Source organism: Drosophila ficusphila, unplaced genomic scaffold, assembly GCF_018152265.1.
Source record: "Drosophila ficusphila isolate 14025-0441.05 unplaced genomic scaffold, ASM1815226v1 contig_198, whole genome shotgun sequence".
Classification (NCBI taxonomy): domain Eukaryota; kingdom Metazoa; phylum Arthropoda; class Insecta; order Diptera; family Drosophilidae; genus Drosophila; species Drosophila ficusphila.
In genome coordinates this window covers 2,894,919-2,909,908 of record NW_025064092.1, presented here as the reverse complement: position 1 = coordinate 2,909,908, position 14,990 = coordinate 2,894,919, and the positions used below count along the sequence as shown (strand labels likewise).

Here is a 14,990-nt window from a genome sequence, read left to right as displayed (position 1 = left end):
CGAACAGAGTTTAAAGTAGGTGTTGGTTAAGTCCTAAAATAAATTAATGTGCAAAGAAATAATTACAAATTATTGTTGACACCTACTGAATGCTCTGTTTGCCTGGTTCAAAAGTGAATGTTTATGCACACATTTTAAATTTCTTTTGAGAACGTAGTGAAATCACAAATTTAAACCATATCATCATAGTGAAACAACACACACTTTCATTTTAAAACATTACTATTTATTTATTTTTCTATTGACGCTTGAAATGTATCAGATTTAGTTTTGTTTTGCGTTCATCTCTTCTGTTTTTTTTTTTTCAACTATTTTACAAGTGATAGACTATATTGCGCTTAGTGAACCTACATGCATTCCTATATATAATTTATTTATATATATATTTATGTATATCCTTGTCAACATAATTTCTTCGGCTTTCGACTTACTAGTTAATAAAAGACTTGTACAAATGCTGAATCTGAGAGAGATTCGGAATCGGAACCAGAACGTAAAAGTGCGTAAAAGACGAGAACACGAAGAAAGAGTCACAAGCAGCACGAGCCCCAATGGACCGGACAAAAATACAAACGAGATAGAGAGAGATTACATTTGAGATTCTGGACAATCAGTAGATACTGGAGATGCTGATCCAAGCCGAATCGAAGTGCACCGTGGAGATTCCAGGTGGAATGCGGCGTAGAAGATTCACAGATCAATCAACAACATGGCCGTTGGTCGGCTAAATTAGCCATTAGCCGTTGGCCCACTAAACACCCGGATAGAGGGGCAGCTTGGCGGTGTCCACCTTCTCCTCCACCTTGAACGAGGGGAACAGGCCGCCCTGGTTGGTCCGCGTGTTCTTGCCCTTCGAATTGCCGTCCCAGTGGTTGCCGGCCACCGAGACGAGATCGCCGACCCGCAGCTGCAGATCCTCGTGCGTGCGCGGCTTGTGCGCGATGACCACGCGGCGATTGTGCGCATTCTGGCCGCCATAGTAGTAGATGTCGTCCAGCGACTTGAACCGATGCGCCGCATCCGGATACATTGTCTGCATAATCTCGTACGCCACGCGGCACACCTGCGACGAGAACGTGCACACCAGGTGATCGGACATGGACAGCAAGTGGATGTCCAGGATGATGCCGTTCAGCGCCGTGTCCGTGTATCGCGTCGATACGGACGCCATGCGCGCCACCTCTGGATCGCCGATGATCTGGTACTGTGGGTACTTCCGGCGCGCCTCCTCGATCACTTGCGCATCGTCCGAGGCGAGGAAGATGCGACGCGTCACACTGCTGCCGTTCACCTCCAGCGTGCGGTAGTAGTCCTCCACATGCGTCATGTACTCCTCCACGCTGTGGCAGGCCGCCTCCGTGCCCACTTTATCAGTGCGGCGAACGTGGACCCTGGAAAAAAGTGAATTTCAGATCGGCACAATAATGCAGAACAGAACAGAACAGAATGGCACTTAACGTACCTACTTCAACAGAATCTTGTCCTGCTCCAAACCTCATTTAACTCACCCCACGATTGGACGCTCCCATCCCAAATTGCGCATGCCTGCGGTGAGGAAGTCCCGCGTCGTCGACTGCGGCCGGAGCAAATACTTAAGGAACTGGCCCACCCACCAGACGATGGGATCGCCGTGCAGGCGCTTTAGACGCGGCGCCAGATCCTCGGGAACGGCGAGCGGCAGGTACGGTGGTCTCGGCATCAGCGAGTCGATGATGGGCAGCACCAGCACCTGGGTGTTCGGCTTGCCCGGCCAGTTGTACGTGTTGGCGGTGCCCGCATCGTGGCAGCTGTTGGACACCGACTGGAACACCTCCTCCCAGCCGCCCTTGTGGTAGCGCCAGCCGCGGGACTTCAGGATGAGCGTGCGCTCGGTGGCGTAGGCCACGATAAAGCAGTACACCACATGGTGCAGCTGGCAGCCGTAGCCACAGCCCTGTTGAAATACAATTTGTTAATTGGATTAAAGAAGCTGAGGCAACAACTTCAGATGTGTGCAGATGCATTTAGAACTTATGTTGCATACATCTGTACTAAATAGTTATAAAACTATACTATAACTACGCACCTTGTTGAGCTTGCAGACCAGCTTGCGAGCATTCTGACAGTCACTGGGATTCTGCAGATAGTGCAATCGCCGCTGCACCAAATCGCTCAGATCGCGCGCCTCCTTGTGGCGCCAGGTTTCGTAGCCGTCGGACTGGCGCAGCCGCTCCATGTCGCTCAGCAGCGAGCGCTTGTGCTCGGCACCCTGGAGCAGCACCTGGTTGATGGACTCCTCCAGATCGGCGTTCGCATGACCATTGGCCACCGCCTTGCGCACTTTGCCCAGTTCGCTGCTGAAGAAGTTCCAGATCTCGGCGATGTTCGTCTGGATTCGCCGGCGCGTGAACTCGTATTCCAGGCTCGGTTCGAAGTCGCCATGATCGGAGACACCTGCCTCGAGGATATCATTGGGCGCTGCCTCGGGCACATTATTCCAGCCACGCAGATCGGCGGGCGCTGACTCGAACATGGATTCTGGTTCCGGGCCAGCGACCTCGGCCGCCAGCTTTGGATTCAAAGCATCGTTCTCCAACCTCTGCACCAATTTGAGGGCGCTCTGCTTGTCCAGCTGGTCACTGAAACAGAAATGGGGGATCGGATTGGGTGAGCAAAGCAGCTTATCGCTTGTAATTCCGCTGACGTGCCATGCATAATAAGCCACGCCGTTGACAAATCACCAACACAATGGCTATCGCAATAGCAGTTCTGGGAATTCCATATGTTTGTGAAACTATGTACAAAGATTCACATAAACAAATTTACTAAGTATAAAAATAACTCTAGGTTTTTTTGAATAGCACATACCATGTTATAAATTTCTAAAATTACTTTTTAAGTTGCATCAAAACAAGATTGTCACTTAAAAGTTAAAAACATTAGTAACAGCACTAATTTAGCAGCCCTATAAATATTCTGCATTGCTTAAAAACCAGTTATTATCTACCTGAAACTAAAACTGCTAATTAATGTTAATTTTTTTTAATTTTACATTTCTAATGCCACTTATTAAAAAGATGTCTTGACATAAATAGCGCTGAATAGTTTAAGACTTACGTGTGTTTTAACGTTAAACAAAATAATTGTTATACGTAGGATTTTAAAATATTTGACTTGTTCATGCGCATAAAAAGCTGTTTTTTGTATTTACAGAATTTAATTGTCTTTTAGGTGGATGAAATAAACTCGATTCAATAGTGAAAGCCTTGTAGTTAATTATTTTAAGGAAGTATTTTAACTGTTTATTTGTGAATTAACGAGTGAGTGCAGTTCTTTAATTCTGAGTGCAATGAACTTGAATTGAATTATGATTCCTTATTGTTAATAAATGTTAAGCGCAGCAGGTATTAAAAGTGTTCAAAAAACTCCAAGTGCAATAAACTCTGTTTCTTTGGGTGGCTTTTATGGTGCTAATGTTGTGCCCTCGGCTGTGTTCCTGGCTCCTTTCTACCGTGTACACCTACCTCATCAGCTCGTCGATTAGCTGTTTGAGCTCCTCGTTGCGCTGCCGCGTGTGCTCCAGCATCTGGAGGGCCTGTGAGATGCGGCGGGCATTAAGCTCACTCTCGCCAGCTGCCTGTTGGCCCTGCGTGTTGGTCAGTTTGACAACAAAAACGTAAACCAATCCGGCCCAGGCCAGGACGAAGACGATGAGGGCACGGGCCCAGGAGTTGGCCGAAGCCCCGAACAGCTGTCGCACCAGCAGCATGATGACAGCACCACTCCTCTCCGCTCGATTATAGCCGGGATCTGGGGCACGGATCGATCACAATCGCTTGTGGGAAAGGAGGAACTTGGGGGACAGGAGACTCCGGGGATTCTTCTCTATGTGGACTTCAGTTCGGGGACTATTCGTTCCCAACGCATAGTCACTGGTGCGTCCACTAATCCCAATTAACTCCGATCTGGCCAACGACCATTGCGATCCAATGACATGATTGGCGGGGGCGGGGATGCGCTTTGATTTATATATATAATCTATATATACTATGCGTGGGAGGTTGCGTGCTTCACACTATTCCTTGAACTCCGAATGGAAACTCCGGCTTCTAGGAAGGTGGCGGAGGGATTAGCTGATCGGACAGTCGTGGCAAAAGTCAAATCAGGTGCGAAATTATTCTATATGTTTCTGGTCTGTGTTTTCTTTTGATTAGTGCTGTCCAGCTAATCGATGGCAGCGGCGATAGTATCGATTGCTTGGGTTCTAGCTTCTATCGGTTGTTCTATAATAATCGAAATAAAAATCGTCCGCCTAAAAAACTAAAATGTGTTCAAATTAACCAACAAAATAATGTTATTTACTTAGTGTTATGTGTGTGTGTTTTTTGTTATTATCCACAATGGGTTAGATTCGTATTTCTATCGAAAGTTATTTGGTGTTTGTGTATAAAACAAGCGTAAGTTCGCGAAAACAAATTACAATACGCCAAAATAATGAAGAAATATATATATTCAAATGTGATCTATATATAAATAAATATTACTGCGAGCCAGAACAATCGTTCTAAGCATTTTGATATACTCACCTCTAACCCACGCGTTGCCAGACTTTCAGACTTTGACGTGTTCTTGCCAACGATAACGATAAGTTCTTGGCGTAACGCCTTTTTAAACGTAGTTCCAAAATCTTATTGAAGCGTTCCAAGAATTTAAAATGTTTCGGTGATGTTTTCAGTTTTATGCCGTGTTCTCTTAATATTTCACATTTTATTTGGACTTATGCTACTAATAATAAAAATGATTATAATTTTGAGATGGTGTTTGTTTTTTTCGTTTTTATAGTCTCGATCGATCTGCGGGTTGTGTGGGTCGAGAATATCGGAAACAACCCGCTACCGGCAACCCAAACCACCCGGAGATCGGCCGAAATGCGTCGGGTGCAAATAAGATGCAGATTTCTTATGTTCGCTCCCTTTTCTTTTTTCGTGAAAATCAAATGAAAGTGATTATCGTATAAATTATAAAAAATTCAGTATATGTAAAGTTAAAAAAAAGTTGTACACATAAAATATAAATTATATTATTATAATTACGACCACAAAAATTTCTTAGTGTTGAAATGAGTTTTGTTTTTGTTTTGTTTTTTCAGAGTGTGTGTTGTGTGTGTGCTGTGTGTTGGTGTGCGAGAGAGAGAGCGCGAGTTGCTGCGGGTCGAAGGTCGAGGGGGTGAGGTGGTGGTGGCTTGGTTTATGCGACAAGTTTTGATTTATTATTAAATTTAAATACTTATGTATATAAATTATTTTTGTTTTATTATAATTATTGTTTTTTCCATCTTAATCATTTTGTTTTGTTTTTTTTTTTCATTTTTTTTTTTTTTTGTATGTAGTGGGCAACTGCGGCATTTGTAAATTTCTTTATATTTAAATGTTCCTTCTGACTGTGTAAAAATATCGATTTTCATCTGATCTTGTTTTATAGTTACTATTCATGCATTTGCTTTTCGTTTCAATTATAATATTACGTTAACGTTGCATTCTGAACTCTCTTTTACTGCTGCTGCTTGTTCTTCGGATTCTTGATCGGATTCTTCTTATTCATCATCTTGGCGCGCTTCCTATGCTATTGAAATGTTGTTTGTGGTTCTGCTTGCTGGATCGGGATCTTATATTCCGCTCTGATCTGATCGGTTATGTTATGTTATGTCGGATTTTGTGTGGAGTTGTATTGTGTTGTGTGTATGAGTGTTGTGTATTGGGTGTTTGCTTCTCGTTATATGTTGTATATATATATATAATATATTATATGTATGTATAATTAGTTGCTTAATAGTAGAATTTCTTGAATGTTGTTGTGGTAAAGTGTAGGTAATGTTGCTCTATGTCTCTATGTCGACTCAACTGCACTACATACATATGTCTTTCCACCAGATACGCGGCGAGCTGAACCGAACCGATCCCCGTTTCTGCATCCGCATCCGTATCCGTATATCGCATCCTCACCGCCTCATTCGCTCCGCAGTTTCTTTAGCTCTGGCGACTTCTCCCCCACGCCAACACCCACACCACCGGCGTTGTTCAGCTCCATCTCGCAATGCAGGGCCGTGCGCTTCTGTCCGATTGCTGGCGCTGAATCTGCGTCCACTGACGCCACCGGCGAAACCGCATCCGCCACCTTACTCGCCGCCAGCTGCTGCAGTTTACTGTCCCGCACAATGCCGTTGCTGCTATTGCTCTCATCAGCCTCTAGCTCCGCCTCGTTTTCGTCCTCCTCATCCAGCTCGTCCTCCTCCTCGTCCACCTCATCCTCATCCTCGTCGCCCAAGACGCCGTTGCCGTTTCCATTCCCATTGGCCGCTGCTGCTGCTGGTGCTGCCACTGGAGTTGCTTTGCTGGCTGGCTGTGGTGCTACTGCTGCTGCTGTGACCGCTTCCTCGGCTTCCGAAGGAGCCACCACCTGGCCGTTGTTGGTGATCGCCTTGCTAGTTTTGTGGGGCTGGCTTGGCGCCTGCGTCTGATTCTGATTCTGGGTCGAGGGCTGTGTCGGAGTCAGGATGGTCAGGCTGTTAGTCTTGGGCGGCGCCTCCTGATTACTTTCAGAGTCCGAGGCGAGCGGTGTGCCACCCAAACCAATGCCCAGGGCTATGGGTTCACCATCCTCCGTCGACGTGGTGGCCGTTGTCTGTGTGGTGCCATCGTTATCGTCAATAATCGGCTCCTGGGAGGTGGAATCGTTCGACACAAAGTTGGAGTCACCGTCCTGGAGTGCGGCGCCCACGGCAGCTGTGGTGCTATTGTTCTTGGCCTCGCCCGACTGCAGAGGCGTTAGGGTAGCCGGATTGGTGTTCTCGTTCTCTGTCTCCGATTCCGTAGCCGTGTTGCGACCGCCTGTGTGGATAAAAAGTATCGGGTTAAGCTTCAGTGGTCAGAGTTTTTACTGGGCGAGCTGCGGTCAGAATATAAGCACAAAGAAACACAGTGTTTGCTGTCTGGGGTGTCACAGAACTTCTCAGAGATCTATTAACTTTTGCTAAGGTGCGAACTAATAAGTAAATGCCTATCTATGAAAATCTAGGCGTCTTATAAAGTAAAATTGGAATGTAATGACCAATTGCCTCCAAACAAAAATCGAAAATTATGAAAACTGCTGCTTCTACGAGTCTCGGGTGCTGTGTATATTCCGAACCGCATGTGCAAGTGCATCTTAATCTTACCTGCTCCCTGGCTCTCGTCGTCCAGGTCGACGGCCACACCGTCGTTGGTGTCGTCGCCGTCGAGCACCTTGCTGCTGCTGCCGTTTGTGCTGAGTCCGGTGCCAGTGCCGGCTGCTCCAGATCCAGGCGGCGGCATATCGTCAAGCATCTCGGGACTGAGATCGTTGGCCACGTAGTGCGACCACAAGGCCAACTCCACGCGATGCGGCGACCAGTGCGGCGTGTCGCCACCCACCTCCGCATTGAGGCGCTCCACGGTAGCCTGGATGTGATTGACGAAGTTGAGGTACTCCTTGGTGGTGTAATCGATGCCCTCGATCTCTGGTATTGCCATCAGGCACTCGTCGGCCATAAACGGTGCCGAATCGGGAGCTGCGGCGGCCAGCAGGGCACTGGCCATTGTGGTGCCGACACCCTTGAGGTTCGATAAAGCTGTGATCGCCTGCTCCAGATTGGGCAGTTTTCGGAAGGCCTTCTTCGTCTCCTGAATGACGGCGCGCGGTGTGTTAACCTTGACCAAGTAGGATAGCTGCGGATAGAACTTGCCGCGCGACTGCTTCCACTTCATCGACTGGACGAGCTCATCGTACACCATATGCGCATCCTTGCCGCGCGCCCTGATCAATTTTGGCAGCTCGTTCTGGTACCACTGGTCCAGGCGGATCAACTCCTGAGGCTTCTTACAGCGCTTTTCCGCCTTCAGCTTGAGCACCTGGGGATACAACTGGTAGCAGTACTCGAACTGTGTGGTGCTCCCGTTCTCAAAGAACGAGACCGTCGCCTTGCCGTTGGACATCTTCTAAGGATGTGTCGTCGTCGTGTTTGCTGCCTTTTAATGGTTGGTTGCTGGTGGGTACTGGTCGTCTCTATCTGGTTTCTGGTTTATTGGTGCCCAGGACTTTTGGCTGCTCCGCAAGTGTGCCCGGCTGCCTGGCTATATATATGCTTGTGTGCAATATATATATATATATAAATATATATATGTGCCAAATATATTGCTGGCTGTTATCGGCCGCTTATCCTTATCCTGTCCGCTCCGTGCTGCTCCTGTCAATGTACTGTTATTCGGAGAGTCGAGAGTCCCCGGCGAGCGGAGGAACAGGAGTGAGAGCAAAAGAGCGCAAGAAGAAGCAGAAGCAGAATAGGAAGAGAGAGAGAGGAAGAGAAGAGGCACACAATTAGGTTTACAGTTACGATTACATATGCAAGGGGGATCGGGATCCGGAGGAACTTCGATTGATTACTGTTAATGCTGCTGCTGCTGCTGCTGTTGTCTCTGTTGTTTGTTGTATTTACTCAATCCGATAATCGCTCACTATTTGCCAAAAAATCTGCTCGCTTCCTCCGCCGTGTGCACAACACACAAATCGAATTTTTACAGTGTCGTCGTCGGGTTCTTTTTGGTCCGCCATACACAGAGTCACACTTACAAACACACTCACACACACTCGCGTGCAGTCACGAACAAGCACACACACGCTCTCGCACACCCAAAGAGAGCCAAAACGCACACTGAAACGGAGACTAAAACACACACAAACACACACTTATATACAGGCAACAGCAGCAGCAGCAGAAAATTTCTTTTTCATCTAGGTTTTCGAAAAATACGAACGCGAGCATTAATAAACGAATGCTTTTTTTTCGTACTTCTTGTACTTTTGGGGCAAACGCTGAGAACAGCTTTTCACTAGCGCACACGCACACACCAGCAGATGAGTGGGTGAACAACAAATATACCTTTTAGTTAGTCGCCGCCAGTCTTCCTTTCCGTCCACATCCAAACAACTACTCCAATGCTTTGCTTTGCTGCTTTGCTGTTTTTCTGTGTTGCTGTTGCCACTGCTTCGCTTCGCCTCTGTGCTTGTGCTCTGTGCTGTGTGCCGTGCTGCTTCTTCTTCTTCTGCTGTTTCTGCTTCTGCTTTCTGCCTGCAGGGGCGTCGTTGGTAACCCAACAGAATATAAAAGGGGTTATGTTGCTGCGAGCACGCTACAAAAAGGATCTCGAAGCGAGTTGCAGCTGTGCGATGGAAGTGTGTGCGCTGCTAACTCGTGTGACGGGAATTTGGAATGGGAATGACGAAACGGAAAACGGGAAACCGGGAACAGGAGTTGTGTCTATCTCGCCCGCACTCGCGGCCCGAATGTATCTGTATCTCTCTGGCACCCTTCAGCGTTTCGTTTTGCCGGCGACGTCTGTGTGTGCTGCCACGGCTCTGCCGACGGCGCTGCTGCTGCGTTCATGCGCCACTCGGCGTTTCACGAAAACCTGTCTGAAGCGGGGGCATAAACCGGGTTTCATGTGTTTACTAATATTAAAAAAGTCCATAATATGCTAGCATTGCATAAAATTGTTGATAGTAAATTTACCATCAATTTGCAATGCATATACTGCTGATTTTCATGTCAGAATTTATCGATACTCAAATTATTAAGTTTTAAGGTATGCCTTCCTTGTTGAATACGTGATTTAGAAATTAATATGATGATGATGTAACTTTTTTTACTTCAATCAACTGAAAACTAAACATATTATCTTTAGCGTAAAAAACTAAACATTTTAACTTCACGTATTCACAAATTCATGAATTTCACAGCGTTAAAAGCGTGTCTCTGTTCTTTCGCTGCTTTTGTTGTGCCAGTTGCCAGCGGCAGCGGCGTCGTTTTGCCATTATTCATGAGGGGGTGCGTCAGGTTTGCTGAATTTTTCAGTCTTGCTTGCGCGAAGTGAACTTATTTATGGCTCAGCACGAACGCCGATAGAAATGCACATGGTCTTGGGTGGTTAAAAGCTGGCATACAAGCAGTCAAGTGCTTTAAATTCGACCATTTAAATATTAATCAAAAACATTAATCAGCTGTTTGCGGTTGGTGGAATTCAAAGAACCAATGTTTAATTTACAAGTGGATTTGCAGTCGACAGCTGCAGATTCCTTTTTTTAACAACGATATTTCTTTCATCAGCTTAAGAATATACATTTTTTATGACCCTAATTCATAAATCTCATTATCATATAAAAAAAATAAAATAAAATTCAAAATTTTTTATTTTATTTTAAGCATTAACTTTATAAAGAACAGCTGCTTGCTTAGGAATTACCTATACATACTCACACATGTGATACTCAAAGTTTAGGCTGCGCGGTCGACCAGCAACTTGATATTTCAAAAACCCTACTTAACAGTCAACTCAAGTTCGATCCCCCCGCGCGTACGCCCCTCAGCTCAACCTATCTCTCGTTTGCCTTTGCCGCCATCATTCGTCGTTTGCCGTTTTTACCCTATTCGTCGTCGTTGAGCGACGAGCAACATAGCAGCTGCAATTTAGCTGTTTCTGCCTCTACTGTGCCCGCCATTCGCTCATTATACCCTTGGGAAGGGTATTACTATTTAAGGCAGGTTCTCATTTTTTTTTAAATGTTCCAAATTGTTTTTTTCTAATAAATGAACTACGATCAGCCAAAAATATTGTAAATTGTTTATTTAAGAAAATAATTAGTTGAATAGTTCATATCCAGAAAAAAATTTCAGCTTTGTATCTTTAACCTGCCTCAAGTTACTGAATTTGAAGAATACAAAATTACGATTTCAAACTCTTATTTATACAATTTGGTTATTTAATTTATAAACATTTTATTGGCTTGTTTTATAAACAACAACAATTTTTACTTTCCTTGTGCAGTTTATCTTCATCACTGATATTTAAACGATACTGCTTAGAAGTTGAGCTTCGCAGGGTATACATGAAATCGGCTATCTGAATAAACTTCCTTGCTCGTTTTTTCCCTGTACTCGCCTGGCTGCTCACACGACACACACACTTGCATCGTGGCATGTGCGATGCGGCGATATGCGTGCGATATATCGCATCGATACTCGAAGCGGATGCCCATCTGTTTGCGGCATTTTCCCGCTTTCCCCGGTTTTGCGAAACCAGTTTTTTGAATTACAAAACCCAGTGTATTTCAAATTTATAATGATTAATGTTGAAAACCATCGCTTGAGAGCGGTATTCGGAGTGGTTGGATTCTCTCACTGTCATTGCTGTGTTGTATGTATAAAGCATTCGGTATACAAGCTACTTTTTCGCACACAGCCCCCTCCCAAATTAACTACGTCTCTGTGTGCGATTCGCTCGTTTTTGTGTTTGCCATTTTCGCTGTTCACGCACCAATACACTTAAGAAGCAGAGAGCTGCCAGATTGACGTCTTTGCAGCGGTGCCAGATCACAGTCGGAAACCGTGGTGTTCAACAGTGTGGTGAAAAAAGGGGCGACCAAGGACACACGCCAGGGTTTGTGGAAAGACTTCTGTTTCGATAATGAGGGCTGCAAAAATATCGATACCATCGTTTGTGGACCGATGTTTTTTCAGCTCTATTGAGCACCAGTCAATTTTCGAAGTATTGAAATTTTATTTTGTATCCGGACGTGGTGCTCCCAGCATTTAGATCTCTTAAAACGTTCCGTGCACAATGTTGGCCAGGTCGATTCTCTCCGTGGCGGTCTGCGGACTGCTGCTTTCGCCGCTCCTGCCCACCGCCCATGCGTCCCAGGAGGAGGACACCAACTCCTCCGCCGGCAAGCAAGCGGACAAGCAATTCGCCGTGGAATTGGATCCAGAAACCTTCGAAACTGCAGTCGCCGGCGGCAATGTCTTCGTCAAGTTCTTTGCACCCTGGTGAGTTGCAATTCGTTTTGCTGCCCGCTCCCCTGAGTAAAATAAATGCTTACCAAATTGGCCAACTTTTTTGCCGGCGAATCGCAGCGGTCCACATCGGTCGTTTATTTTATGTGGCCAAGCCACGCACACATAACAATCGTCAGTGTTCTGGTTTCCGATTTCGCCTTTATTTCGCAACATTAAAACTAACAATTAAAACTATCTTTGAGATTAAAAGTCAATGGCTCTCAATTACCAGCAATTATATTTAAACATAATATTTAAGAATGCCTTGAGTCAATTATTAAATTGTAAAAAAAATGTCTATAATTTCTAAAAAAAAACTATTTAAATTTGAAATTTTAGGACAAATACAGTTTACTTTTCAAGCTAACAAATTTAAAGTAACATCGAAGAAGCACATTTTTACCATTTGCTTATGAAGAAATATGACGAAATATAAATCCCATACATTTTAGATACCGAGAATGTGGAAACCGGAACACAACTCTATGCTAAATAGGCAGACAACGATTTGCACACGATTATGGGCGCCTTTTTGGTATATATTTATTTTTGCACCCATACCTGCAGATCTTGAGTGACATAAATTTGTGACCCCCGATTTGGTCAAGAAACTAAAGATCCGTGGAATCGAAGATTCGTCATGGCTTCCAGGCGAATCACACGTTCGTTGATAAGGGGCTTTGTTGGAGAACCCCCTTGCCCCTTGATTGACACTCTAAATACTCGAGATTTCGGCCACTACAATATAGTTTTTAGTAGCTCCGCTCTTATCAAAAGCCATCGCAGTGTCTATGAGCTAATTTGATTAGGTTCAATTATGTTGCTAGGAAGTTCTCAACGAGAGAAATTATTTGTGAGGCGAGAGTGGGGAATTTCGAACTGCGATTTGGCATTAGCCCCCGATGATAAACTCTTTGTTCGGGACAAAGCCCCAAAGCCTTATCGCAGCTCATTGTTTTGTCTTCCTTTGTATATGGCTTTGTAAATGCTTTGATTTGACCGATTTGTAGAGTCTTTATTTCAGAAATTAATCGTGATATACATACTAAGAGTTCAATAAGATTGGAAATGATGAGTAGGCAATGAAGAAAGGTATAAGATTTTAATTATGGCCTGTTTTAAGTAACAGAAATGCTTAACAACTTAAACATATTTTGTGAAAAATCAAATTAACCATTTCGCTTTTTTTGTTAAGGTGCGGGCACTGCAAGCGTCTTCAGCCGCTTTGGGAGCAGCTGGCGGAGATCATGAACGTGGATGAGCCCAAGGTGATCATCGCCAAGGTGGACTGCACCAAGCACCATTCCCTGTGCGCCACCCACCAGGTCACCGGCTATCCCACGCTGCGTCTCTTCAAGCAAGGCGAACCGGAGTCAGTCAAGTTCAAGGGAACTCGGGATCTGCCCGCCATCACCGACTTCATCAACCAGGAGCTGAGCACTCCCGCGGAGGCGGATCTGAACGAGGCCAAGCGCGAGGAGGTCGCGAACCCGAATCTCGGCCAGGTGGTGGACCTCACCGAGGAGACCTTCGCCAAGCACGTGTCCAGCGGCAATCACTTTGTCAAGTTCTTTGCTCCCTGGTGCAGTCATTGTCAGGTAACAAGTTGTCTCTTTGCTCCTTCATTCTTCCGTATGCTAAAGAGCTATTCTCCCTTTTTAGCGACTGGCTCCCACTTGGGAGGAGCTGGCCAAGGAGCTTGTGAAGGAACCCAGCGTGGCCGTCTCTAAGATTGACTGCACTCAGTTCCGCTCCATTTGCCAGGACTTCGAAGTCAAGGGCTATCCCACTTTGCTGTGGATCGAGGATGGCAAGAAGATTGAGAAGTATGCGGGCTCCCGAGATCTTTCCACTCTGAAGACCTATGTGGAGAAGATGGTGGGCGTAGCACCAGTGAAGACGGAGGAGAAGGCCGAAGACCAGGCAGAAGAGAAGGCCGGTGATGAGAAGGAGGCAGGCAGCGAGGAGGATGCGGCCAAGAAGCTTATTCCCCAACAGATTACCGGCGAGGCGGAGTTCGACGAGGCCATTGCAGAAGGTGTGGCCTTCATCAAGTTCTACGCGCCGTGGTGCGGACACTGCCAGAAGCTGCAGCCCACATGGGAGCAGCTGGCCACGGAGACGCACCAGGCGCAGAGCAACGTGAAGATCGCCAAGGTCGATTGCACGGCGCCCGAGAACAAGCAGGTGTGCGTTGACCAGCAAGTGGAGGGCTACCCGACGCTCTTCCTCTACAAGAACGGCAAGCGACAAAACGAATACGAGGGCAGTCGCTCGCTGCCGGAGCTGCAGGCCTACCTAAAGAAGTTCCTGGCTCACGACGAGCTCTAAGTCCGCAGGACGTTCAGAGCCCGGGGATATCAGCAGCAGTCGAATGAACAAACAAACACGCCCGCCAAACTAATTGTAATCGCAATGTTTTCTCTTCAAAATATGTACCAGCAGAAGCCTCTGTGAGGAGCCCGCATTTAAACTATTGTTATCAAGAACAACAACAACAACAAAAACACCCAAAAAGACAACATGCTAGCTGGATTCGATAAGTCATTCATCACTTGTGATCTTTGTTCCCCCGCTGTGTTCAAGTTTTCGTCCTCCTCTTCGCCAGCTGAGTTTGGTTCCATGTTTTTTTATGTTTTTAGTATTTACTTCAATGGGACACAGGACTGTGTGAACGAACAATGCCATTTAGCGAACTTTATTTCCAATTTCTAAATCACTTTGTGGTCGGTAGGCTACTTTTAAGTCATCCTTAGGAAAAATTGTCAGAACAATACAAATAAATATCAATTGGAAAACATGAGCCAGTGCTTTAAACTTTAAAGTGTTTTGTTTGCTAATGAAATACTTTCAATGGTTAAATTTGTGAGATGTAGTGGAGCATATGTTGTACTCATTATATTGTTTGTGAAGCACAAGCATTCGATGTACTAACAAAAAATCCCCAATATTCGGGGATTTTCCGTACAAATATATTTTTTAAAGCAATGTTTGAGTACTCTAATTTATAATAGCGTACAAGAACCAGCAATATTAACTAACCTGGAATATATACTTAGAAATTAATATTGTTATTATCATTAAAATGGGTCGTAAAATGTTTAAAGGG

The 14,990-nt window shown here is 45.4% G+C and overlaps 3 protein-coding genes across 4 annotated transcripts; 1 reads left to right on the top strand and 2 right to left on the bottom strand.

Moving 5' to 3' along the window:
* Nucleotides 1-204: 204 nt before the first annotated feature.
* On the bottom strand, nt 205-4,224 carry LOC108101684 (alpha-(1,6)-fucosyltransferase). The gene is made up of 4 exons (XM_017206113.2): nt 3,504-4,224; nt 2,066-2,618; nt 1,509-1,933; nt 205-1,391 (listed from the first exon to the last, which is right to left on the bottom strand). The coding sequence occupies exons 1-4, from the start codon at nt 3,746-3,748 to the stop codon at nt 752-754; spliced, it is 1,863 nt and encodes a 620-aa protein (XP_017061602.1). The 5' UTR covers nt 3,749-4,224; the 3' UTR covers nt 205-751.
* Nucleotides 4,225-4,707: 483 nt separating this feature from the next.
* Nucleotides 4,708-9,352, bottom strand: LOC108101685 (cell wall protein RBR3). 2 transcript variants are annotated; one of them, XM_017206114.2, is made up of 3 exons: nt 8,933-9,352; nt 7,193-8,250; nt 4,708-6,866 (listed from the first exon to the last, which is right to left on the bottom strand). In XM_017206114.2, exons 2-3 carry the CDS (start codon nt 7,986-7,988, stop codon nt 5,986-5,988), a joined length of 1,677 nt encoding a protein of 558 aa, XP_017061603.1. In that variant the 5' UTR covers nt 7,989-8,250; nt 8,933-9,352; the 3' UTR covers nt 4,708-5,985. The 2 variants fall into 2 exon arrangements, with proteins under 2 accessions (XP_017061603.1, XP_017061604.1); XM_017206115.2 differs by lacking the exon at nt 8,933-9,352 and adding an exon at nt 8,437-8,768.
* A 2,202-nt stretch (nt 9,353-11,554) lies between these two features.
* Nucleotides 11,555-14,684, top strand: LOC108101686 (thioredoxin domain-containing protein 5 homolog). The gene is made up of 3 exons (XM_017206116.1): nt 11,555-11,872; nt 13,077-13,479; nt 13,544-14,684. The coding sequence occupies exons 1-3, from the start codon at nt 11,667-11,669 to the stop codon at nt 14,210-14,212; spliced, it is 1,278 nt and encodes a 425-aa protein (XP_017061605.1). The 5' UTR covers nt 11,555-11,666; the 3' UTR covers nt 14,213-14,684.
* Nucleotides 14,685-14,990: the final 306 nt, after the last annotated feature.